This window comes from Saccopteryx leptura, chromosome 4, assembly GCF_036850995.1.
Source record: "Saccopteryx leptura isolate mSacLep1 chromosome 4, mSacLep1_pri_phased_curated, whole genome shotgun sequence".
NCBI classification, from domain to species: domain Eukaryota; kingdom Metazoa; phylum Chordata; class Mammalia; order Chiroptera; family Emballonuridae; genus Saccopteryx; species Saccopteryx leptura.
In genome coordinates this window covers 214,208,065-214,232,572 of record NC_089506.1, presented here as the reverse complement: position 1 = coordinate 214,232,572, position 24,508 = coordinate 214,208,065, and the positions used below count along the sequence as shown (strand labels likewise).

The 24,508-nt window shown below is 49.9% G+C and overlaps 2 protein-coding genes across 4 annotated transcripts in view; both read right to left on the bottom strand.

The window, feature by feature from the left end:
* CLCN7 (chloride voltage-gated channel 7) overlaps nucleotides 1–10,768 on the bottom strand; it is a 34,163-nt gene extending 23,395 nt beyond the window's left edge. For all 3 annotated transcript variants that reach the window (XM_066382973.1, XM_066382974.1, XM_066382975.1), the window contains exon 1: nucleotides 10,576–10,768. In XM_066382973.1, the coding sequence (XP_066239070.1) occupies nucleotides 10,576–10,728 (153 nt within the window). In that variant the 5' untranslated portion in view covers nucleotides 10,729–10,768. The remainder of the gene's footprint in view (nucleotides 1–10,575) is intronic.
* Nucleotides 10,769–16,785: 6,017 nt separating this feature from the next.
* Nucleotides 16,786–21,657, bottom strand: PTX4 (pentraxin 4). The gene is made up of 3 exons (XM_066380000.1): nucleotides 21,517–21,657; nucleotides 20,142–20,775; nucleotides 16,786–17,426 (listed from the first exon to the last, which is right to left on the bottom strand). The coding sequence occupies exons 1-3, from the start codon at nucleotides 21,655–21,657 to the stop codon at nucleotides 16,786–16,788; spliced, it is 1,416 nt and encodes a 471-aa protein (XP_066236097.1).
* Nucleotides 21,658–24,508: the final 2,851 nt, after the last annotated feature.

Here is a 24,508-nt window from a genome sequence, read left to right as displayed (position 1 = left end):
TATAAAGTGGCACTTTGACACACGCCATACTACATTTGCATCGAAATATCCAGCAGGGGACAGCAGGAAGAAAGCATGTCAAGAGCTACTGTGCAGAGTGCAAGCTAGTCAGTAGCAACTCCGTGTTTGGACCCAACAAGGTGACTGGAATTCGGCTAGCTTTGCTGGTCCTTTAGCAATTGTGAGAAGCGGAAAGCCATTCAAAGATGGAGAGTATGCCAAAACATTCATGCTTGATGTTGCCAATGAACTTTTTGACGACTTTTCGGATAAAGACAAGATAATCAAATGAATAAAAGACATGCCTCTGGCCCTGGCCGGTTGGCTCAGCGGTAGAGCATCAGCCTGGCGTGCAGGGGACTCGGGTTCGATTCCCGGCCAGGGCACATAGGAGAAGCGCCCATTTGCTTCTCCACCCCCCCCTTTCCTTTCTGTCTCTCTCTTCCCCTCCCGCAGCCAAGGCTCCATTGGAGCAAAGATGGCCCGGGCGCTGGGGATGGCTACTTGGCCTCTGCCCCAGGCGCTAGAATGGCTCTGGTGGCAGCAGAGCGACGCCCCGGAGGGGCAGAGCATTGCCCCCTGGTGGGCGTGCCGGGTGGATCCCGGTCGGGCGCATGCGGGAGTCTGTCTGACTGTCTCTCCCCGTTTCCAGCTTTAGAAATATACAAAAAAAAAAAAAAAAAAGACATGCCTCTGTCGGCAAGAACTGTTCACAATGGCAAATCAAACTGAGGCAACACAAGTGAAGGACATAAATGCAGCACCATTCTTTTCTCTCGCTTTGGATGAGTCAACAGACGTAAGCCATTTATTCCAGTTCAGTGTGATTGCAAAGTATGCTGTCAGTGACACACTACGGTGAGGAAAGTCTTGCTGTTTTGCCTATGAAAAAGATAACAAGAGGGGAGGATTTATTCAAGTCTTTCACTGAGTTTGCTAAAGAAAAAAAATCTACCAATGGATAAACTTATTTCGGTGTGTACTGATGGTGCTCTGTGCATGGTAGGGAAAAACAGAGGATTCGAAGCGTTTCTTCGTGAACATGAAAAGAGACTCATCCTAAGTTTTCACTGCATCCTACATCAGGAGGCACTTTGTGCTCAGATGTGTGGCGACCAGCTTGGTGAGGTGATGTCGCTGGTCATTTGGGTGGTCAACTTTATTGTTGCCCGAGCTTTAAATGATCGCCAGTTTAAAACATTGCTGGATGAAGTTGGGAATAATTATCCTGGTCTGCTTCTGCACAGCAATGTGTGTTGGTTGTCAAGAGGGAAGGTGCTCAGATGTTTTGCGGCTTGTCTGAGCGAAATCTGGACTTTTCTTGAAATGAAAAGCATCAAGCATCCTGAGTTAGCTAACACTGCCTGGCTCCTGAAGTTCTATCTCGTGGACATGACTTAACATCTGAACCAGCTCAATGTGAAAATGCAAGGCGTTGGAAATACAGTCTTATCCCTTCAACAAGCAGTGTTTGCATTTGACAACAAGCTGGAACTCTTCATCACTGGCATTAAAACAGGTTGTTTACTACACTTTGAAAAACTGGGAGAGTTTAGACATGCACGCACAGCAAGTGACCCTGCTCAACATCTTGATCTCCAGCAGTTAGCGGGCTTCACATCTAATCTCCTACAGTCATTCAAAGTATGCTTTGGAAAATTTCGTGAGCGCACTCGTCTTTTTAAGTTCATCACCCATCCACACGAGTGTGCAGTGGACAGCGCCCTGAGTTACATCCCCGATGTCTCTGTCAGAGATTTGAGCTACAAGCTGCTGACCTGAAAGCCTCAGACATATGGGTGAATAAGTTCAAATCACTGAATGAAGATTTGGAAAGACTTGCATGACAGCAAGCAGAGTTGGCGAGCAAACACAAGTGGGGAGAAATGAAAAAACTTCAACCCGCATACCAGCTGATTGTCAAAACTTGGAACGCGCTTCCTGTCACAAACCATACACTGCAGCGTGTCGGTATTGCTATACTGACAATGTTTGGCTCTACATATGCATGGGAGCAGTCTTTCTCACATCTATAGCACGTTAAGACCAACCTATGATCACGTTTAACGGATGGAAGTTTCAATGCCTGCATGAAGCTTAACCTCACCACGTATCAACCAGACTACAAAGCCATCAGCAAAACCATGCAGCACCAGAAGTCGCATTAATGGTAAGAAGTACTTTATTCATCATTGGTTAGCAACAGCATAACAACGTTATTAAAAAGAATTCAGCCTGACCAGGCGGTGGCGCAGTGGATAAGAGCGTCGGACTAGGATGCAGAGGACCCGGGTTCGAGACCCTGAGGTAGCCAGCTTGAGCGCGGGCTCATCTGGTTTGAGCAAAAAGAAAGCCCACCAGCTTGAACCCAAGGTCGCTGGCTCCAGCAAGGGGTTACTCAGTCTGCTGAAGGCCCGTGGTCAAGGCACATATGAGAAAGCAATCAATGAACAACTAAGGTGTTGCAACGCGCAATGAAAAACTAATGATTGATGCCTCTCATCTCTATCTGTTCCTGTCTGTCTATCCCTCTCTCTGACTCACTCTGTCTCTGTAAAAAAAAAAAAAAAAAGAATTCAGAGACTTATTGTACTTTAAAAGTGTTGGTCTTACATAAAATGCACACATTTACTTGTATTTAGTGTTAAACATATTGTATGGCTCTCATGGAATTACATTTTAAAATATGTGGCATTCATGGCTCTCTCAGCCAAAGAGGTTCCCAACCCCTGCTCTAACCTCTGCTTCCGTCGTCACCTGGCCTCCTCCCTATGCGTCTAACCAAATTTCCCTCTACTTACGAGGACACTTGTCCCTGGTGTCACACTATGCCGGTCTGACGTCATCCTAACTTGATCATGTTTGAGAAGACCGTATTTCCATGTGAGGTCCCATGCACAGGTTCCAGGGGTTAGAAGTTGGCAGATATTTTGGGCGGTAACATGTGAGGTGTATGTTCCCTTGACAACCATGCTCCAGTTGCACAACAGTGCACTTTTCTCTATGTATGTACGGTGAATGTCAGAACTGGTGATTAATGAGGGAAACATCATTGTTTTCTCTTCTAAAAACAACTGACAGTGCCTCCGAGCAGCTGAATCTGATTGGAAAGGCAGCTGAAAGGGGCCAGCCCAGAATGGAATCCCAGCTAAGAGTGAACTCTCACCGGGAGTGGCCTGGCACTGGCTACACGGCCCAGACAGAACATGTGATCTGGAAGCAAGCTCTGGCCGCAAGCCCGACCACAAGAACACTGAATACACTTCAGGTCCATATATGCAGACAGGCCATCCAGACGGGGACGGGGACAATGACAGACAAACCCAGCTGAGCAATGCCAGGCAGCACTCAAGAGTCAGACTGCGAAAGGAAAACTGACACCGCCATCCAACCTGACAGAGGGAGCCCGCAGAAAAAGGCAGTCCGGCCACCTTGATCTTATTCGTCACCGATAATAAAAGCAGCTCAATTACATGGGGCAGTCATTCCCACCACACCAGGGCAGGCCCGAGTCGGACTCCATGAAGCATTTCCCTTGATATCTAAACAGTTTCTGGGGCCAGGCTGAGACCTCACACATGGCCTAGACAGTACAGGGGCAGGACTCCCTCGTTCAGGTGACAAGAGGTCTTTCGGCCCCTGGCCCCGAGGATGCCAGGTGAGCACAGGTGCCGGCACCGTGAGAGCACCGTGTGGACCAGGGCAGTGAAGGCTGACGGGTGGGAGAGGGCTGAGGTCTGCAGCTCCCTCCGGCTGGGCCCTCTCCCTCATCCACACCTTCATGTTTTCATCATCTCTGTTTCAAACTTTATGGGCATCTTTTAGGAACTATCTTTTGTGATGAAAAAAACCATTTACTTGAAGTTTCGTAATTTACTGGGTGTTGTGTCTATTTCCTTCTAGTTTCTTAAATACAAGTTAAGTACTTGTTCTTCAAACTATTAATACACACAATAACCTGGCTGAAATCTTACAGGGTAATGTGGTTGACCTGCGCTAGCATAGTGGATAAAGTGTTGACCTGGAATGCTGAAGTCGCAGGTTCGAAACTCCAGGCTTGCCCGGTCAAGGCACACATGAGAAGCAACTACTGAGAGTTGATGTTTCCTGCTCCTACCCCCCTTCTCTCTCCTCTAAAATCAATAAAAACTTTAAAAACAAACAAACAAAAAAGAAATCTTACAAGGCAGGATACTGAGTGAAAGCATCTGTCCCCAAAGATTTACATACTGTGTGGTTGTAGTGACCTGACATTCTTGAAATGTTAGGCCTGGACAATGAGAACAGGCTAATGGGGGGAAAGGCGTGACAGTAGATCTCCATGGTAATGGGCGTTCTCTGTACCTTGACTGCAGTGGTGATCACACAGGCCTACAAATGTGATATTTATTTACTTTTTTTTTTTTTATTCATTTTAGAGAGAGGAGAGAAAGAGACAGAGAAAGAAGGGGGGGAGAAGCAGGAAGCATCAACTCCCATATGTGCCTTGACCGGGCGAGCCCAGGGTTTCGAACCGGCGACCTCAGCGTTCCAGGTCGACGCTTTATCCGCTGCGCCACCACAGGTCAGGCTATTTACTTATTTATTATTATTATTATTATTATTTTTTAGAGACAGAGAGAGTCAGAGAGAGGGATAGACAGGGACAGACAGACAGGAATGGAGAGATGAGAAGCATCAATCATTAGTTCTTCTTTGCGCGTTGCAACACCTTAATTGTTCATTGATTGCTTCCTCATATGTGCCTTGACCACGGGCCTTCAGCAGACCGAGTAACCCCTTGCTGGAGCCAGCGACCTTGGGTTCAAGCTGGTGGGCTTTCTTTTTGCTCAAACCAGATGAGCCCGCGCTCAAGCTGGCAACCTCGGGGTCTCGAACTTGGGTTTTCCGCATCCCAGTCCGACGCTCTATCCACTGCGCCACCACCCGGTCAGGCTATTTATTAAATTTAATTTTACTTGGGTTTTTTTTGTATTTATTAAGTGAGAGGCAGGGAGACAGAGAGACAGACTCCTGCATGTGCCCCAACCAGGATCCACTGGACAAATCCTCTACCAGGGTGATGCTCTGCCCATCTGGGGCTGCTGCTCTGTTGCTCAGCAACAGAGCTATTTTAGTGCCTGAGGAGAGGCCACGGAGCCATTCTCAGTGCCCAGGGCGAACTTTGCTAGAATTATTCAAGCCATGGCTGTCGCGGGTGGGGGGAAAGAGAGAGAGAATGGTCAGAATAAAAAAACAACAGAGAATAAGTGTTGGTGAGAATGTGGAGAAGTTGGAACTCTGCACTGTGGGCATGAATGCAAAATTGTGCAGGCAGTATGGAAACAGTATGGAAGTTCCTCAAAAAGTGAAAAATAGAACTATCATATGTCCCAGCAATTCTATGTGTGCATGTACCCCCAAAATCGAAAACGAGTCTTACACTCATACTCTCATAGCATTATTCGCAGTAGTTAAAATGTGGAAGCAGCCCTGGCGGGTTAGCTCAGGTGGTTAAGAGCATCATCCCACAACAACAGGGTGGCGGGTCTGATCCCCGTTCAGGGAACATATAGGAAGCAGCCAATGAGTGCAGGACTGAGTGGAACAACAAATGAATGCTTCCCTTCCCCTCGCCTCTCTCTCCCTTCCTTTCTCTGTATCTCTGAAAATAAAAAAAGAAATTAAGCCCTGGCCAGATAGCTCGGTTGGAGCATTATCCTGGAGTGCAGAGGTTGCCGGTTTGATTGCCCAGTTAGGGAACATACAGGAGCAGCTCCATGTTCCTGTCTCCCTCTCCATGCCTTTCCCCCAAAAAATAAAATAGAAAAAAGAAAGAATAAAAGAAAGAAAATGTGTAAGTAATCTCCCAAATGTCCAATGATGATGAATTATTCAAACCAAATGTAGTATTTATACACAATGGAATATTATTTAGCCTTAAAAAGGAAGGAAGTTCAGCCCTGGCCGGTTGGCTCAGTGGTAGAGCGTCAGCCTGGCATGCGAGAGTCCCGGGTTCAATTCCCAGCCAGGACACACAGGAGAAGCACCCATCTGCTTCTCCACCCTCCCCCTTTCCTTCCTCTCTGTCTCTCTCTTCCCCTCCCGCAGCCAAGGCTCCACTGGAGCAAAGTTGGCCGGGGCGCTGAGGATGGCTCTGTGGCCTCTGCCTCAGGTGCTAGAATGGCTCTGGTTGCAACAGAGTGACGCCCCAGATGGGCAGAGCATTGCTCCCTGGTGGGCATGCCGGGTGGATCCTGGTCAGGCGCATGCGGGAGTCTGTCTGACTGCCTCCCCGTTTCCAACTTCAGAAAAATACAATAAAAAAAAAAAAAGGAAGTTCTGCAATATGTTACAACATAGATGAACTCTGACTGCATTATGAGAAACTAGCTATTAACACACACACACACAAAATATATATACATATGTGTGTATTATACACACACACACACACACACATACACACACACTGCATGATTCTACTTATACAAGGTCCCTGAACAAATTCCTAAGGACAAAAAGTAGAATGGGCCTGACCTGTGGTGTTGCAGTGGATCAAGCGTCAACCTGGAACGCTGAGGTCGCTGGTTTGAAACCCTGCATTTGTCTGGTCAAGGCATATACAAGCAATCAATTAATGAACAACTAAAGTGAAGCAACTATGAATTGATATTTCTCTTTACTTATCCCTCTCTCTCCTCTCTGTAAAATCAATAAATAAAATCTTTAAAATAAAAAAAAAGATAAAGTAGAATAGTGGTTTCCAGGGGCTGAGGAAAGGAAAAGTCAGTGTTAATGGGCACAGTTTCAGTTTTGCAAGATGAATCGAGTTCTGGGGATGGATGGTGCTGATGGTTGCAAAACAATGTGAATGTACTTAACACCAATGAGCTGAACACTTAAGATGATTAAGATGGCAAATTCTGCTACATGTTTTTACCAAAATTAAAAAACATTTTGAAAACAACTTAAAGGTTGTTTGCTACCTCATTCTGCCACTCGGGACAGGACCCTGGGGATGGGTCGCGACCCACTGACCTAGAGAAAGACAGCTTATTCACAGAGAGCAGAGCACCCCTCCACACACACACACACACACACCTCGTTGGCATGCTCAGATGTAGTCTGTGGCTCCTGGTCACCAGGGCAGGGCACAGTCCCATGGGAGAGCCTCAGTTCCCAGCGAAGTAAGATCCCCAGAATGATTCCAAACCCCCACTGAGGAGTCTCAGGTGGCGCTCCCCAAAGCAGAAGACCCTGGGAACGTTGTGCATTTACACTGGAAATACTCAATTCCCGCCCCAGAGCACCTGCTTCTGCCTCAGATTTCCCTCTGTAAGTTCTTAAAACAGTTCACTTCCTACACACATGACCATGACTTGCTAGCTGACCTCACTCTCTCTGTGTCCTAGCAGCAGATGGGCAGTAACTTACTGGATAACACAAAGGGGACAGGAACCTACAGGTGGCTCTAACAGCCTGGTCCCGGATGGATGGAGGATGAGCCCAGGCTGGTCCCCAGTCCACCCTGCCCTGGGTTGTGCCTACTCCACACTGAGCACTTAGCAGCCTGGCAGGGCAGCCATACAGCCTCTCTGCCCAGAGCAGCTACTTCAAGTACGTGGCAGGCTGTGCCCATGCTGAGGTGGCAGACAGCATGTTCCAACTCTGGATATCCTGCAATAAACCCCTAAGGCCAGGCAATGGTGAGGACAAGCTCCATGTCCAGTTCACCAGAACATTCCCATAGGGCAGTTGTCAGCTTTGATCTCCATTTCAGTTCAAATGGTCCTGGACTGAGAGCAGCTTTATAAGCTGCCTTCGGCTGCAGCACTACTTAAGAGTGCATGAGCCTGACCACGGGCTCAGCCCACAAGTCCAGAGCAGACCCTCCCTGCAGGAAAGACAGGATCAAGGAGTTCGTCAGCTGCCAGTGAAGTTGCACTACCAACAGCAACCCAAAGAACTACTTTCGTGTAGCTGTTTTTAACACTGCTTCGAATGACTAACGTTTACTACCTTGTGATAGGCACTGTGCTCAGTGTCGCACACCTATTAACTTCCTTGCAGATGAGGTATGTGGGGCACCTGGTCCAGAGTGGTGCTCCTCCCATAAATACTGCTAACCTCTCCTTTGCACCAGTCCACACAGGCGGGTTAAGGATCTTTTCAGACTGGAGTCTCCTGCTTCCTGCAGGCTCTCCCAGAGACAGAGCAGCTGTCCCCTTCAGGTCTGACCTGGCCTCTCTCTCCAGCCTCCACTCCCCACTCACCTTTACTTTCTAAACTCTCCCAGGGTCCCAAACACACATCTGCCTGTCCACCTGAGGATCTTACACTCAGGACTGGACCCAAATGTGACCTCTCCTACCTCTGGAGACCTTACCCAGTCCTCACAGTAATGGCCTACTTCTCCATGAACCTGGAACTAGCAGGAAGCTGCTTCATGCACCTCTGTGTCTCAGGCAAACTGCATGCAGCCAGCACTATGTAGCTGCACAATAAGTTATTTCAAAAACTGTTTAGGCCCTCACCAGGTAGCTCAGTTGATTAAAGAACTATCCTGTTGATATAGCAAGGTTCTGGTTTGATCCCTGGTAAGGGTACATATAAGAACCAACCAATGAATGCATAAATAAGTGGAATAACAAATTGGTTTCTCTCTGTCTTCCCCTTCTATCTCTAAAGTCAATATTTTTTCCTCACATGTGCCTTGACTGGGAACTGCAGCTGAGCCAGTAACTCCTTGCTCAAGCCAGTGACCTTGGACTTCGAGCCAGCGACCATGGGGTCATGTCTACAATCCCAAGCTCAAGCTGGCAACCCTGTGCTCAAGACGTGAGTCTGTGGTCTAGCTGGCAACCTGGGGGTTTTGAACCTGGGTCCTCAGCAAACCAGGCCAATGCTCTATCCGCTGCACCTCTGCCTGGTCAGGCTGATAACTTTCTTTTAAAAGAAGAAAAAGGAACAGACATGTTCCCAAAAAATAACAAAGCACCCATATCCCTACCACTCCAAATTTGCTACTTTAAGCCTGACACAGAAAGCATTTCAGCAGATTTCTCTCAAATGGAATCGAGCAGCACCCTACCAGCAAAGGGCAGACTCTGACCTCACTGTCTGATGAATTTTCAATGGACTGGGGAAACCTAACGATAAGTTCTAGAGAAATAGCCTGATGCCCTAACTAATCCTTAAACACTGTACAATTACTTAAAGGACAGATCTAGAACAGAAGGAGAAAAAGTAAAGAATACTTGCAAAAATAAATAAAACCAATCAACAAAAAGTTAACTAAAAATTAACACAACATAGGGAAATACATTTGAAGACACAAACTGCATCACTGACATGCTGAGCACATGTCAACCACACTGACTTGTTCGTGTGTCTAGCTGCAGTGATCTGCCAAGGGAACCCGAGTGTAAATACTTGTCATTCCTAGGAGGGCCCCGAGTCTGCACCGATTCATTCCTAGGAGGGCCCTGAGTCTGTACCGATCTCTGCAGAGAAGAGTGGCCGAGTTCCTATGTTAAAGTCACTACAAGAGAACACTCTGCCATCTAAACTATTTTTTTTTAAAGATTTTATTTATTCATTATAGAGAGGGGAGAGAGAGACAGAGAAGGGGGGAGAAGCAGGAAGCATCAACTCCCATATGTGCCTTGACCAGGCAAGCCCAGGGTTTTGAACCGGCAACCTCAGCGTTTCCAGGTTGACGCTTTATCCACTACGCCACCACAGGTCAGGCTAAACTGTTTTTAAAAAGCCACCAGTGAATGCACAAAGTGGGACAACAAAATTAACGCTTCTCGCCCTCTCTCTCTCTCTCTCTAAAAATTCCCGCGCTCCCAAATCTGGGAATTGTTAAAATAGTTGCTCGTATATTAACACAGTTTTGATGGGAAAAGAAAAAGATCACCTGAGCAGAATTCCATCTGCCTTTCCTTTAAAGCCATTTTGGAGTAAACCGGCAGGAAATAAATTAGCTTCATGCTGTCAAGGACACGACAGCCTGCGTGCTAGTCGACGCATCCCGCCCATAAGACCCCGAGTGCCATGGCGAATTCCACCTGCTCCTCGATCCTGCTGAGCACCTGGCCCAGAACTTCCTCCTAAGACTCCAGAACTCAGGCTCTAGGTTCTGATGCCAGTTATGTCAATTGCCAAAGGAGACCCTAGCGCGTTCCCGAACCGGTCCGTGGCTCAACTTCCTTGTCTTTATGATAGGGATGGAGCCACCCGAGCAGGGAGTCACCGAGTCCCGGCGAGGCTCGGCTGGGACCGCGCACTGGGCAGTGCACGCCAGCGCCGGCCCAGCAGAGGGCCACCCCGAAGGACCGTTGGGCTGTCAGGGCCCCCGACCCCGCGCTCGCAGCAGCCCGCGGCCACGCTCTCCGCGTGGGTGCAGCCACAGCGAGACCCGCTCCAGCGCGAGCGAAGACTGAGGCTCGGGCCCAGCGCTGGCCCAGATTAACCGGAACCCGCATCTTTGCGCCCCGCGGTGCGACTCCACGCGGGGCTCGGAGGTGTTGGAAGTCTCTGCCGGCCCGCGGCCAGGCATGAGCCCACAGTCCACCCCGGGCTTCTTACCCGGCGGGCGGCCGCAGGCCCGGCCCCATTCAGTAGCGGCGTGACCTCGCCGGCCGGCGCCTCGGGCCGTGCAGCCCTCCGCAGCAGCGGCGCCGCCTCGTCGTCATCCTGGTCACGGCCGGACCACGAAACCTTTTTGGAGACATTGGCCATGGCCCGCCGAAGCCCCGTGTTTGTTCTCGTGATTCGCGCCGTAACCACGTGACCACAGAGCGTCCACGTGATGTTGGTTGAGGTCATATGACCATGACGGCGGCCGCTTTGGGCCAAACTCACTGAGCCTTGTGGGAGTTGTGGTCCAAGTGCCCGGCTTTGCAGTATTTGAGATCTGGAAGAGGGGAGCGACCCCGAATCTGGTGGGAGCAGAAACCTGCTTGAGGAGCTTCAGTCTGTCAACATAGCCCCAGTCCGTGAGGTCCAAACACAATATAGCGAGTGAAAAATGAGCCGGGAGCCGAGTCCTCACAGGAAGGAAGGGAGGGGAGACGTGGGAGACAAGGGGCTCTCTCTCTTTGCGATAGATTGTCGCCAACTAATAAATGTAGAAGAAAGGATGGAATTGGAAGCATCACCATTTTGTCATCACCGTAGTAATGACTGATTTAGACCAGAATCTTTAGTGCGAGCTGAAGCCATTGGGTTAAGATGTGTTGGGAAACAGTTTTTAAGGAGCCTCACAGTATCTTCCTGCGGATTACTTCTAGTGAGGAAAGGAATAGAAATCTGATGTAAGAAACCTGATGTAAGAAATCTGGCAGACTCCATCTGAGCCAAGGACAAGCTTAACATGATAGACTGGCATCGTCACAGTCCTCCAGATGCACTGCGCTGGGCAGGACACAACATTGCTCCTGTAACATTGCTGCACGAACTGTTTCCCTGAGTCCCATCATGGGGAAAAATCAGGTAAACACAAAGAGAAGGAACAGCTGCTAACAACTAGGCAGCTCTGTTCTGTAGACTCACTGAAAGACAAAGAAAGGCCAAGGAATTGTCCCTTGATGAAAGGGACAGGGTACCCCAAGGCTCCTCCGTGGCTCTGGCATATGGGGACTTTGGCAAATTGGGTATGCACTGTGCATTAGGTAATAGTAGTATAACATTGCTCAGTCCCCCAGTGTGATCATTGTCTTGGGGTTATATCAGAAAAGATCCTTGTTCTCAGGAGATACAGACAGAAGTATTGTAGGAAAATCTGATGTAATGTCTACAAATTAATCTCAAATGATTCACAATGTAATCAATTGTAACATGTACCCACACAGAGAGAAAATGTGATAAAATGTTAACACTTGATGGATCTAGGACAAATATACATGATGTGGAATTTACTTGTCCTACTACTTTTTTTTAAGTTTGAAAATTATTTATTTATTTATTTATTTTAATGTTTTTATTCATTCATTTTTAGAGAGGAGAGAGAGAGGGCGAGAGACAGAGAGGGAGAGAGAGGTGAGAGAGAGAAGGGGGGAGGAGCTAGAAGCATCAACTCCCATATGTGCCTTGACCAGGCAAGCCCAGGGTTTCGAACCGGCGACCTCAGCATTTCCAGGTCGACGCTTTATCCACTGCACCACCACAGGTCAGGCTGAAAATTTTTTAAATAAAAAGATTTTAAAAGTTTTTTAGAGGATCTGAGACTGAAAAGATAAGGGAGCCCCTTCCACCACATAATTCACAATAAAATTAAAACTAAAACCAAAATAAGAGGAAGGATGTCCAATGGGGTTGTAAATCTTCCCCATGGTTATTGGGCAACACTTTTTAGGAAATACTAAAAACAACATTCTTTCAAAAAAGGTGTTTTCTCATTAGTGTGACCTGGCTTTGTCCTTTCTAGCGATAGTGACAAAAGTATGATGACCCCCAATTTGCGGACAAGGGCATGGAGACAGGGAAGGGAAACTTGCTTGCACAAGGCCCTGAGGCGCAGGCAGGGCTGCGCCTGTTGGTTTGACTGAACTGAGTAGATGGGTGTCATTTGCCTGAAGGTGTCCAGGCAGGCAGAGAGCTGAGTAGAGCACTGGGGAAGAGAAACCAGTCCCCGGGATGACGGGGTTGTGCAGGGAGGGCAGACCATCTGTGTGGTCAGCGAGGCAGGGCTGGTCTGAGAGTTTGCCGCTGTGTTACAGATGAGGAACTTGAACTTGACCTTTTTTTTTTTTTTTTTTTTTTTTACAGAGACAGAGAGAGGGACAGACAGACAGGAACCGAGAGAGATGAGAAGCATCAATTCTTCGTTGAGGCACCTTAGTTGTTCATTGATTGCTTTTTCATATGTGCCTTGACCTGGGCTTTCAGCAGACCGAGTAACCCCTTGCTCAAGCCAGCGACGACCTTGGGTCCAAGCTGGTGAGCTTTGCTCAAACCAGATGAGCCTGCACTCAAGCTGACGACCTTGGGATCTCAAACCTGGGTCCTCCGCATCCCAGTCCGACACTCTATCCACTGCGCCACTGCCTGGTCAGGCTGACCTTGACCTTTTGCTGGACAAGTGGCCCTTTCAGAAGAGAAATGGGCCAGGGTGGGAGAGTCTGGGGGGGGGGGAGAACCCAGCCTAGGCACCTTGTTGGGACCACCTCAGCAGGAGGAGGGCTTTGGGTCCTTTCATCCTCCTTACCCGGAAACCCCGCAGACTCAGGTCAAAGGTGAGATCTGATGGAATTAGAGGTGAGCATGGCTCATGCTTCAAAATGTAAGTGGACTTTGTCACTGACCTCATGTGGATGGTGGGTCATGTGAGATCATCAGACTTCTCTGCTCCAAAACCTAGACAGGCTTTCTTTGTCCTGTGGTACAGAGCCCAGATTCCTCATCTAGACAGGCCAACCCTTAACAAATTCCCAGCCCTCTAGGCTCCCACAGGCTGTCTCAGCACCGCCCTCCAGCCTTTGCTGCAGCCCCTCTGCAGTCCCGGATGGTCCTCTCCCCAGAAAGTGTTCCGAATGCACAGCCCACAGCGAACAGCCCCTCCACCACATTCCAGTGGCCTTAAGGCCTTCAGACACGCAGTGGAATGCTATCTGTGAGGGGTGACACATCCTAGGTCCCCCGTTATAAGCACCTGAAAGCTGAGGTTGGGGGTTGGGATAGAAGGCCCTGTACAATCCTTTTATGCTGGGGACCTTGCTATCACTTGAGAAATGGTAATCAAATTGCCAGTCTTCACAAAGGAAAGATGTCTCCCTCCCCTCCACACGGAAAGGAGCAGGAGCTCCAGAAATGGCCAGAGGAGATACATGTGTCCTGGGGCGGTGCAAGGGGAAGCAGAAGCCAGTGACCCAGGGAGACTTCGCGTGGCCACCCAGGGGGTTTCCAGTTCTAGAATGCCTCCGCTGACCTTGACTCATGAAGTTAGAGGGGAAGTAGTGGGGGGCTGGGAAAGCCCTGGGCTGCGTCTTTCAGCTAAAGGCCTAGAATTTCTATGGCCACAGAGAGCTCTGAAGGGATGGGAACACTGCTAAGGGACCCAAGGAACTAGTTTAGGGCACCTCCCCCCCAGAAGGGAGGTGTGTTTGGGTCTTTTAGGGGAATTTCTAGTATTATAGGCTTCATTTACATGACACTGAAACTTAGAGTAAACCATGCTTGTTCTAATTGTCAAGGTATGTGTTTTTTTAACATAATAATTAGAATTCTATAAAAAAGAAAAAGGCCCTGGCCGGTTGGCTCAATGGTAGAGCGTCGGCCTGGCATGCAGGAGTCCCGGGTTCGATTCCTGGCCAGGACACACAGGAGGAGCGCCCATCTGCTTCTCAACCCCTCCCCCTCTCCTTCCTCTCTGTCTCTCTCTTCCCCTCCCGCAGCCAAGGCTCCACTGGAGCAAAGTTGGCCCTGGGCACTGAGGATGGCTCCATGGCCTCTGCCTCAGGCACTAAAATGGCCCTGGTTGCAACAGAGCAACGCTCCAGATGGGCATGCCGGGTGGATCCCGGTCGGGCACATGCGGGAGTCTCTCTGACTGCCTCCCCGGTTCCGGCTTCAGAAAAATACAAAAAAAAAAAAAGAAAGAAAAAGTTCAAAAGACAGATACTATCAAGTGTTGACAAAAATATGGAGAAAAGGGAATTTTCATATATCGCTGCAGACTGTAAAATTATGCAACCACTTTGGAACCTAGTTTGGTGGCTTCTTGGAAAGTTCAGACATTAACTTACCATATGATCCAGAAATTCTACCCCTAGGTATCCACTCAAGATAAATAAAAACATGTCTACACAAGACTCAGATGAGAATGTACATAGCACCTTTATTCACAATGGCCCCAAACTGGAAACAGTCCGAAGGTCCGTCAGTTGCTGAATGGATAGATAAGCAAAATGTGGTCCGTTACAATAGAATGTTCTCCAGCCATCGGAAGGAGCGAAACACTGACACACATTACAGCATTAATTAATCCGGAGAACATTGGCCGAGTAAAAGAAACCAGAAGCAAAAGGACAACTTCTGAATGACTTCATTCATTTGAAATGTCCAGAACAGACAAAACTGCAGAAACAGAAAGCAGATAAGAGGCTGCCAGAGCTGGGAAAATGGCTGAGGTGGTGACAGGAGTGACCACTAATTGGCACAATTTTGTGTGTGTGGGGGGGGAGGGCAGTGAAAACGTTCTTAAACTGGATAGTGGTGATGACTGCACTATTGGGTAAATTTACTAAAAATCTTTGAACTGTACACTTAATGTGGTTGAATTTTATAGTGTGTAAATTATACCCCAAAACTTTTGCTTTAAAAACACTGCTCAAGCCCTGGCTGGTTGGCTCAATGGTAGAGCGTCGGCCTGGCGTGCAGGAGTCCCGGGTTCGATTCCTGGCCCGGGCACACAGGAGGAGAGCCCATCTGCTTCTCCACCCCTCCCCCTCTCCTTCCTCTCTTTCTCTTCCCTTCCTGCAGCCGAGGCTCCATTGGAACAAAGTTTGCCCGGGCGCTGAGGATGGCTCTTTGGCCTCTGCCTCAGGCACTAGAATTGCTCTGATTGTGGCAGAGTGACGCCCCAAGATGGGCAGAGCATCACCCCCTGGTGGGCATGCCGGGTGGATCCCGGTCGGGCACATGCGGGAGTCTGTCTGACTGCCTCCCCGTTTCCAGCTTCGGGAAAATGAAAAAAACAAACAAACAAACAAAACACTGCTCGGAAAAAAAAAGAAAAGAAAAAAAACCCCAAAAAACACTGCTCGCCCATCTCTAATGTTTATTTCTGAATTGACTGTGCTCTTTGCAGGTCCCCTTTCCTGGAGGCTTAGGTAGCCTCAATAACCATTATAAGACCTTGAAAGAACCCCCAGGGATCCTGGTGAATGGGGGAGCTGTAGGGTTGTGGGCTAGGAAATGGATTCTCTGGCCCTTTGTTTTTCTTTTCTGAAACAGAGAGTCAGAGAGAGGGATAGACAGGGACAGACAGACAGGAACGGAGAGATGAGAAGCATCAATCGTTAGTTTTTCGTTGTGACACTTTAGTTGTTCATTGATTGCTTTCTCATATGTGCCTTGACCGTGGGGCTACAGCAGACCGAGTGACCCCTTGCTTGAGCCAGCGACCATGGGCTCAAGCTGGTGAGCCTTGCTCAAACCAGATGAACCCATGCTCAAGCTGGCGACCTCGGGGTCTCGAACTTGGGTCCTCTGCATCCCAGTCCGACGCTCTATCCACTGCGCCACCACCTGGTCAGGCACTCTGGCCCTTTTCATGAGATGTTGGAATAAAAGTCACCCAAAGAGAGAATTCCATAAGCCACCTTGAGAGAGTGCAATGACAGTCCCCATGCTGCCCATGCAGTTTCAAAGAAAACAGGAGTCCTCCACGTACTAGCCTGTGACGGCAGCACCCACACCCGGAGGAGAGGCCCTGTAGGAATCCAGCACTCACATCTGGCCTGGGCAGGCCGTATTAAAATGATGTCACACTACAGAGAGGGCAATTGTAAGGATGCCACTACGAGGGAAAGAATGCAATTCTTAGGAACCCTGACTCATGCCTCTGCCCGCCGCCCTCTCTCCCCCCTGTGTTTCCTTGTCCCCACCATGGAATGCCCATATTCTACGGGAGACTCCTGGCATGCCTGGCTCAGATCAGAGGCCGCATCCTGCCCTTTGCTCCCCAGTCTGGGTGGGGCCCACCCATGGAGTGTGCTGGGGTTGGGCTGAGCATGCCTGGAGACTTGCTCCTCTTGCCAGCTCGGAGCATGACCCCAGCTCTCGGGTGGTGAGGCCTCATGGGCAGAGCTCTAGGCAGGTGCAGTTCACCTTCTGCACAAATCCACCTATCAATGTGGCATTGGCCAGTGTCAGGATGGCGCCCGGTGGGAGCTCCTTCCCAGTGGCAAGGTGTGAGACTTCCCCGGGAACCAGCACACGGTCCCATATGGCTAGGCCTGCCATGCTCCCCACGAAGGCCTCAGAGACATCAAACCCACCGCCCAGGCTGTCTTGCTCCTGGCCCAGCACCAGGGACCCTCCGGGAGGGATCTCATAGTCTTCCCTGAAGCGGGAGCCAGTGGCAGCGAGCCTGCGGTCCACATGGAGCCAGTACCTGCCCAGGATGGACGTCCAGATGACACACACGTGGTGCCACTGGCCATCCAGGAGTGGCTGCAGGGCCAGCTCCCGGAAGGCTGGGTCTCCAATCACAAAGTGGATGGAGCCAGGGGCCAAGGTGTCCCGGCCGTGCAGCACCAGCTTGTTATCATTATCTTGGGTGGCATAGGAGAGGAGGGTGCCCAGGTGGCCCAAGGTTGTTCGGACCCAGCTGCAGAAAGACAGGGCCCGCAGACCTGAGAGGAAGCCAGGGCTGAGGAAGACCACGTTCTCGGTGGAGGTGTTCGGGAAAACCAGTACAGGACCCACGTTGCAAACTAGAAACAGAAGGGGGAGAGTCAGCTCATGCACCATGAGGCCACCCAGAAACATCCAGAAGCTTCTAGAAATATCCAGGGTTCAGGCTTATCATTTGCCCCAGGCGGATGGGCCTAAGCTCCCAGCAACTGACCTGTGTCATGCACTGACTGTGAGGGTGCTGGCTCATCATCTGACAGGCAGGAAGACTAAGCAACTGGGCAGTCAGGTGCCTTGCTCAGGAGTAGCCTGAGCTGATGCTCCTCACCACCAGGAGAGCCTCCGTGTGAACTTTCTGTGGCTGCTTTAACAACTCTCCATAAATTCAGTGGCTTGAAGCAACACAGATTTAGCACCTTTTTTTTTTTTTTACAGAGACAGAGAGAGAGTCAGAGTGAGGGATAGACAGGGACAGACAGACAGGAACGGAGAGATGAGAAGCATCAATCATTAGTTTTTCCTTGCGCATTGCAACACCTTAGTTGTTCATTGATTGCTTTCTCATATGTGCCTTGACTGTGGGCCTTGAGCAGATCAAAGAACCCCTTGCTCGAGCCAGCAACCTTGGGTCCAAGCTGGTGAGCCTTCTGCTCAAACCAGATGAGCCCGCTCTCAAGCTGGCGCCCTCGGGGTCTCGAACCTGGGTCCTCGGCATCCCAGTCCGATGCTCTATCCACTGCGCCACCGCCTGGTCAGGCAGATTTAGCACCTTATAGTTCTGGAGGTCAGAAGTCCAACACAGTCTCACTGGGCTAGAATCGTGGTGTTGGCGGAGTTGGTTCCTTCTGCAGGCTCCACGGACAAACCCCTTCCTGCCCTTCCAGCTTCTAGAGATGGGCACATCTATGGCTTGAGGCCTTCCCTCCATCTTCGAAGTAAATCCTCTGATCTCTGCTTCTGTTGTCATATGTCCTCTGACCCTGACACTCCTGCCCCCTCTTGTGAAGACCCCTGTGATAATACTGGGCCCCCACCAAAATCCAGGACCATCTCTCATCTCAAAATTACATCTGCAAAGTCCTCTTTGCCAAGTGAGGTGGCATATCCACAGGGTACCAGCATCAGGACATGGACATTTTTGGAGGCATCATCCGGCCCACCAGATTTCCTGCCAGGTCTGCCACCCAGAAGGGTCTGTGTGTGGGCGGGGAGCAGGGAATGACCTCTAGTTGCTGCAGCTGGTCTGAGGTTCTGATTGGCAGGCTGGGGGCAGAGCCTGGAAATACCTTTTTCTAGCCCATCATCCCATTGGGTTTGAGAACAGAGGGCATCCTGTGGCTGGCCCCCGCTTCTCTCTCCACCTTCGGGGCTCCTGTCATAATCTAGGGCAGTGGTCCTCGACTGGAGGTGACCGTGCCTCCAGGGTCCATCTAACAGTGTTTGCACACGGCTTCGGTGGTCAGAACTAAAACCTTGGCTGTGCCAGCAGCGCTGGCAAGTGTCCTAGAGGTCAGTTGGTTGGTCCTGTCTTACTGGTGAGGCTGCTGGCATGCCCTGGGTAAAGGGGAACTCTACTACAGGTTAAGGAGCTCCGGAGGCTGCCAAACAAGAGGGAGCAACTTAGTCAAAAATAAAAGTTGGGCCCTGGCCGGTTGGCTCAGTGGTAGAGCGTCGGCCTGGCGTGCAGGAGTCCCAGGTTCGATTCCCAGCCAGGGCACATAAGAGAGGCACCCATCTGCTTCTCCACCACTCCCCCTCTCCTTCCTTTCTGTCTCTCTCTTCCCCTCCCGCAGCAGCCGAGGCTCCATTGGAGCAAAGATGGCCTGGGCGCTGAGGATGGCTCTGTGGCCTTTGCCTCAGGCGCTAGGATGGCTCTGGATGCAACAGAGCGACGCCCCGGAGGGGCAGAGCATTGCCCCCTGGTGGGCGTGCCGGGTGGATCCTGGTCGGGCGCATGCGGGGGAGTCTGTCTGACTGCCTCCCCGTTTCCAGCTTCGGAAAAATGCCAAAAAAAAAAAAAAGAGTTAAAGATGAACTGGCATGTAGTGGGAGGGGGCTGCGGATGCTGCTAACCACCCTGCAGGGCCTGGGACAGCCCTCCCAGTTCAGGGCTGCCGGCTCTGAATGTCAGTAGTGCTTCCGTCGAGAAGCCCTCACCTAGGAGAGCAAAGCTGGCCTTTTGCCTGGCCAGTGGTGGCACAGTGGATAAAGCGTCGACCTGGAATGCTGAGGTCACTGGTTCAAAACCCTGGGCTTGCTGGGTCAAAGCATATACAGGAAGCAACTACTAAAGGGTGATGCTTCCCACTTCTCCCCTGCCTCTAAAAATCAATACATAACAAAAAAATCTAAAAAAAAAAAAAAAAAAGAATTGGCTTTTCAACGGTCTGAGGCCCTCCACAGGTGGACGCAGACCCCACGAGGTGCCGCTGGGAGAGCAGGGCCCTGCTGGGGGTCGTGCTGGCGACAATTGAGGTCATCGGGATCCTGCCAACCCTGATGAGGCCAATCTGCACTTGGAGTGGGCACGTACTGACCACCAGGTGGCACTCCGTTGTGTGTGTGCATTCACTCCTAAGGCCCAGGCCAAGGGGTAGCCTGCCCCTCTGGGGACCTGCAGACTGGCTGTCACCTGGGTAGCTCCTCCCTCTGGGGTGGGCTATGTGGGGCATGACGCCAGTGTCTGCTCCGCACAGCCCCGAGGAGAAGGGTTTTCCGAGGGGACCAGAGGCCTAAGGAGGAGTGAGAGGAAAATGTGGAGGTGGGTAAGGCAAGAGCAGGTCCATGGTACTTACTCGTTCCCAGTCTCTTGGGGGGCCCTGTCCACTGGTTGCCTGGGCCTGGGGGCTCATGGGTCACCTGGAGTTGGCCAGCAAAGCCCTGAGGTGGGTCCCGGGGCTCAGGCAGAGCTCTGAGTGCCTGCCTGCTCCCCTGCAGCTTCAGGGAGCTTGGGCTTCGCAGCTCAGGCTGGGCAGAGGGCCACGCCGGGGCTGTGGTGCCAGGGCAAGCCGCCGGAAGCCAGCCCTCGAGAGCAGCTAGCCTGGTGCCCTGGCTCTGGACGGTGTGTGTCAGGTGGGCCAGCGTGTCCTGCAGGGCCCGCACGTCCAGAGCCAGGCCAGACAGGGCTTCCCTCTGCGCCTCCTGCTCCTTCCTCTCCTGGGCGTGCTGCTGGCTCCTCTCCTTCAGGGCGTGACCCAAGGCCAGCAGCCTGGAGTCCCGCTTCCGGCTTCTGCGCTGTGTCTTACGCACCCAGGTCTTGAGGTGGCCCAGGTCGGCCTGCACAGTGGCCTGAGACTGGTTGACCGCCAGAGCCAAGGCCTGGCTTTCCTGGGCCAGGTTCTGAAACCGGGCATCAATGTTGTAGGACAGGTTGTAGTTGCTGGCGATGGCCTGCAGGTGTGTTAAGGTCACCTCCTGGAACCTCCGGAACTGCAGAGGACACACAACAGCCTTGGGGGCCGGGGCCTTGGAGGATGCAGAACAAGCCTTCCCTGCCATGCTTCTGTGGCGCCTACCACGAGGCAGCCAATCACCCAGCCCAGCCTGTTATAGGCGGCGTCAGAGAGGAGGGGCACCAGCTCAAGGTAAATTGGTGTCACTATATCAGACAAGGGCTCCAGGCCACAGCCTGGCCCCCCACTCTTCAGCCCTGACCCTCAGGGTCCTCCCTGTGAGTGGACGACACTAGGATGGGCAGAGTGAACCATTTATGTGGTTCAAAGTGGGGAGTGCTTGAGGCAGGTCTGACACATGCGGGGTGCTTAGGAACTGGCTCCAGACCCACATGGGAGTGTCTGCTCCACCACAGACCCAAGACCTCACCCCCACACCCAGCGCCACTGTGCTACCTCATTTGTTCCCCTGCCCTATCTGCCCCCACAGCCCAGCATGTCCTCAGCTGCATCCTAGGAGACATCCTACCCCCTCCCAGCCTCTGATTCCCACCCAACCCTCATGTCTCAGAATCCTTACTTGTCTTCAGAACCGGGCCCAGGAAACCTTTCTGCTGGTTTCCAACTATAAGTGAAAATAACAGCTATAAAAAGAACTACAAACTCCACGTCTGTGTCCACAGAGCGCTGATGCCCACTACTCCATTTCTGTAATGTTTGTCCTTGATCTGTTGTCAATTAAAAAAAATCAACTGCCCTGCAGGGTGGGTATATTTACCTGCTCCTCCAGTCGGTGGAGTCTCTCGAAAAACGGTTTTCTTTGCCTCGTAGGGCCAGCCTCCTGAGTCAAAGCCCCATGCAGATATACGGGCACAAAAATAAGGAAGAAGGACAGGGTCTTTCTTCCTGGGCAGCCCATTCTGAGAAGGAAGAGGAGTGGGAGTTGCCGTCAACTTGTAGGATGCTGCCGCCTGCTTTGCGTCCCTCCGGCTCTCTGGAGTTTTCCTCCTTCGACTCTGGCTGGGAGTCAGGTACTTCCTGCCACCAAATGAAAGGCATATGCCTTCCAGCCCAGGGGCTCTGGAGATTTGGAGGTTCCCAAGGAGACAAGCTTAAAACAGATACAGTTTCTTTGGAAAACAGTTCTATGGGGTGGAAGCCCTGTTCCGTCTGGCTCGGAGGTGGACAGGGGTGATTGCTTTAGCAGGAGCACACGAACTCATGTTCCTACCAAAAGGAAATTAAGGCAGGACAGGGAACCTGGCTGCAGCCAGGGAGTTCTTGGATCCAAGTCCAGCAATGGGGCCCAACGTCTTGCCATGAACAGAGCATCCTGTGAGGACATCTCTCCCTTGGTAAGACAAAGGACATGGGATTGGGGGCCACCTTGATCTGTTTTGGGGAGCAGGTCATATAGTACTATATAATAAGGTAGGTTCAAATCTCAACCCCTGTTAAGAATAAAGGATTGTGAACAGGACCTCATTTTGAAAAGGGTGCTTGCAGAATGGCAGTAGTCTACCTTCTCCACTGCCCTATTTGCTCTCTCCTGCTTAGTAGGAAAACTCAGCCAAAGATCGCTAAACCAGACACTTGGAAGCTTCTGACAGGAGCGACAGAAATCTGCCCAAACAGAAAAGGAACCCAGGAGACAATGCAGAGGGCCAAGAAAAAGCTGAAAAAGGTTCTAGTCAGTACCCTCAGAAAAATCAGAAAAGCTTTATGTTCACAAGGCAAGAAATGGATGCTGCAAAAAATGAAGTAATCAAAATGGAGTAATCATAAGTAATCCTTTAGGGAGGACAGTCTTTCTTTTTTAAGTTCCATCCTCCCTCGAAAACTGTCCTCCTGTATGTCCTCCTTTTTGACATTAGAAGACTAATCTATAAATGTCCGTATTCAACCGATGCAGAGTTGATCCATTGCGTGTGATGTGACGTATTTGTATCTAAATGAGTACTTTTTTCTTACAATTATTATTAAAAATTAATAGGCATGTAAGCATAATTACAATGTAAAATATTACAAATGTTTTTATTATGCATTTATCATATTATAGTGTATTATTGTTGCAATGAATAAAATGTTTCTTTTATTTACACTACTGTTTTCTTCAATTTATTTTTGTCCTCCTTTTCATGTAAAAAAGTTGTTCATCTTAGTAATCAGAAAGAAAGAAGTTGCTCTTGAAAATAAAAACTATGATTCCCCCGCCCCCCCCCCAACAAACAGCTAGCTGAAAGGGCCAAGTTAAAGCAATTGCTCAGAAAGTAGAGCAAAAAGACAAAGAGAAGGAAAAAGAGAAAGAAAACATAACATTTGAGATCAATCCAACAAAAGTAAACTGTAGAGAGTAAGATGAAAGAAAACAGGGTGGGAGAAATTGTTAGGAGGATAATCCAGGAAGGTGTTGCAGACAAGGGCATCGGCTCTTTTTTTTAAAGATTTTATTTATTCATTTTAGACAGAGGGGAGAGAGAGAGAGAGGAGAGAGAAGGGGGGAGGAGCAGGAAGCATCAACTCCCATATGTGCCTTGACCAGGCAAGCCCAGGGTTTCGAACCAGCAATTTCAGCATTCCAGGTTGACGCTTTATCCACTGTGCCACCACAGGTCAGGTGGGCATCGGCTCTTTTCTTTTTATAATTTTTATTCATTTATTCATTTTAGAGAGGGGTGGAGAGAGAGAGAAAGAGAGAGAGAGAGAGAGAGAGAGAAGGGGGAGGAGCGGGAAGCATCTACTCCCACATGTGCCTTGACCAGGCAAGCCAGGGTTTTGAACCGGCAACCTCAGTGTTTCCAGGTTGACGCTTTATCCACTGTGCCACCACAGGTCAGGCGGCATCCGCTCTTTTCAAGATCACATGCCAGAGAGCACTGGGTCAAGGAAATGACCACTGCACCCAAGGCTCCTCTTATCAAGTGCCAGAACACCTCGGACAAGGAGGAGATCTTAAAAGTGTCCAGAGAGAACACCTGGTCACATGGGAAGGATTGAGACTTTTCCCAGAGAACTGTTGGCTATTTCAGCAGCAGTGCTGGCTGCCCAAGACCAGGGAGCAAACCTTAACATTTCTGAGTAAAGATGGTTTACATGTAAAATTTTGCATCTAGCTCAAATGTAAATTGACCTGGAGCAAAGAATAGAGGTATTTTTAAAAATATGTCAAGGCTTAAGAAGTTTATTTCCTGTGCATTGTTTTGTGAGAAGTTACTGACTTATTGGAAAATAGAGGAATAAAGGATGATTGCAGTAGCTGTAGGAACTGGAGAGTGAGAACTCAAATCCAGAAGTGGATTCTGAAGGAATTTCCAGAGAATCCCAGGAAAGCATCATCCTTGACTCCTCGCTCCCTGTCACACCCCACATCCAATCAATTATTTCTACTCCACATAAACATCCCGAGTCAGCCATTTTTCCACCACTTGGTCAACACCTGTTTTTACAGTAGCCACCCAGCTGGGCTCCCTGCGTCCGCGGTTGCCCCCTACCGTCCATTCTCCCAACTGCATCCAAGGTGGACATTTTAAAATGAAACTGCCCTTGGTCACTCATTTTCTTACCCCACCTAATTTTTCCTATCACTAATTGCCATCTGACATATTGCTCATATACTTTATTTTCTCACTGCTTTGTGAGAAGGGACTTCTTTCTGCTTTATTATCTTCCCTGGAGGAATGCTTGGTGCACACAGAAGGCATTTAATTAATATATGTTGAAAGAATAAATGTTTCCCAGATTTCTCCACAAGGATCGTCTAGGCCAGCGAT

Excerpts from the sequence above, each read along its gene's own strand:
- PTX4 (XM_066380000.1), bottom strand. The coding sequence starts at position 21,657 with ATGGGCTGCCCAGGAAGAAAGACCCTGTCCTTCTTCCTTATTTTTGTG. Across the intron at positions 20,776-21,516 it reads TCCACCGACTGGAGGAGCAG|TTCCGGAGGTTCCAGGAGGT; the intron begins GTAAATATACCC and ends TGTCCTCTGCAG. Across the intron at positions 17,427-20,141 it reads CCCCAAGAGACTGGGAACGA|TTTGCAACGTGGGTCCTGTA; the intron begins GTAAGTACCATG and ends TTCTGTTTCTAG.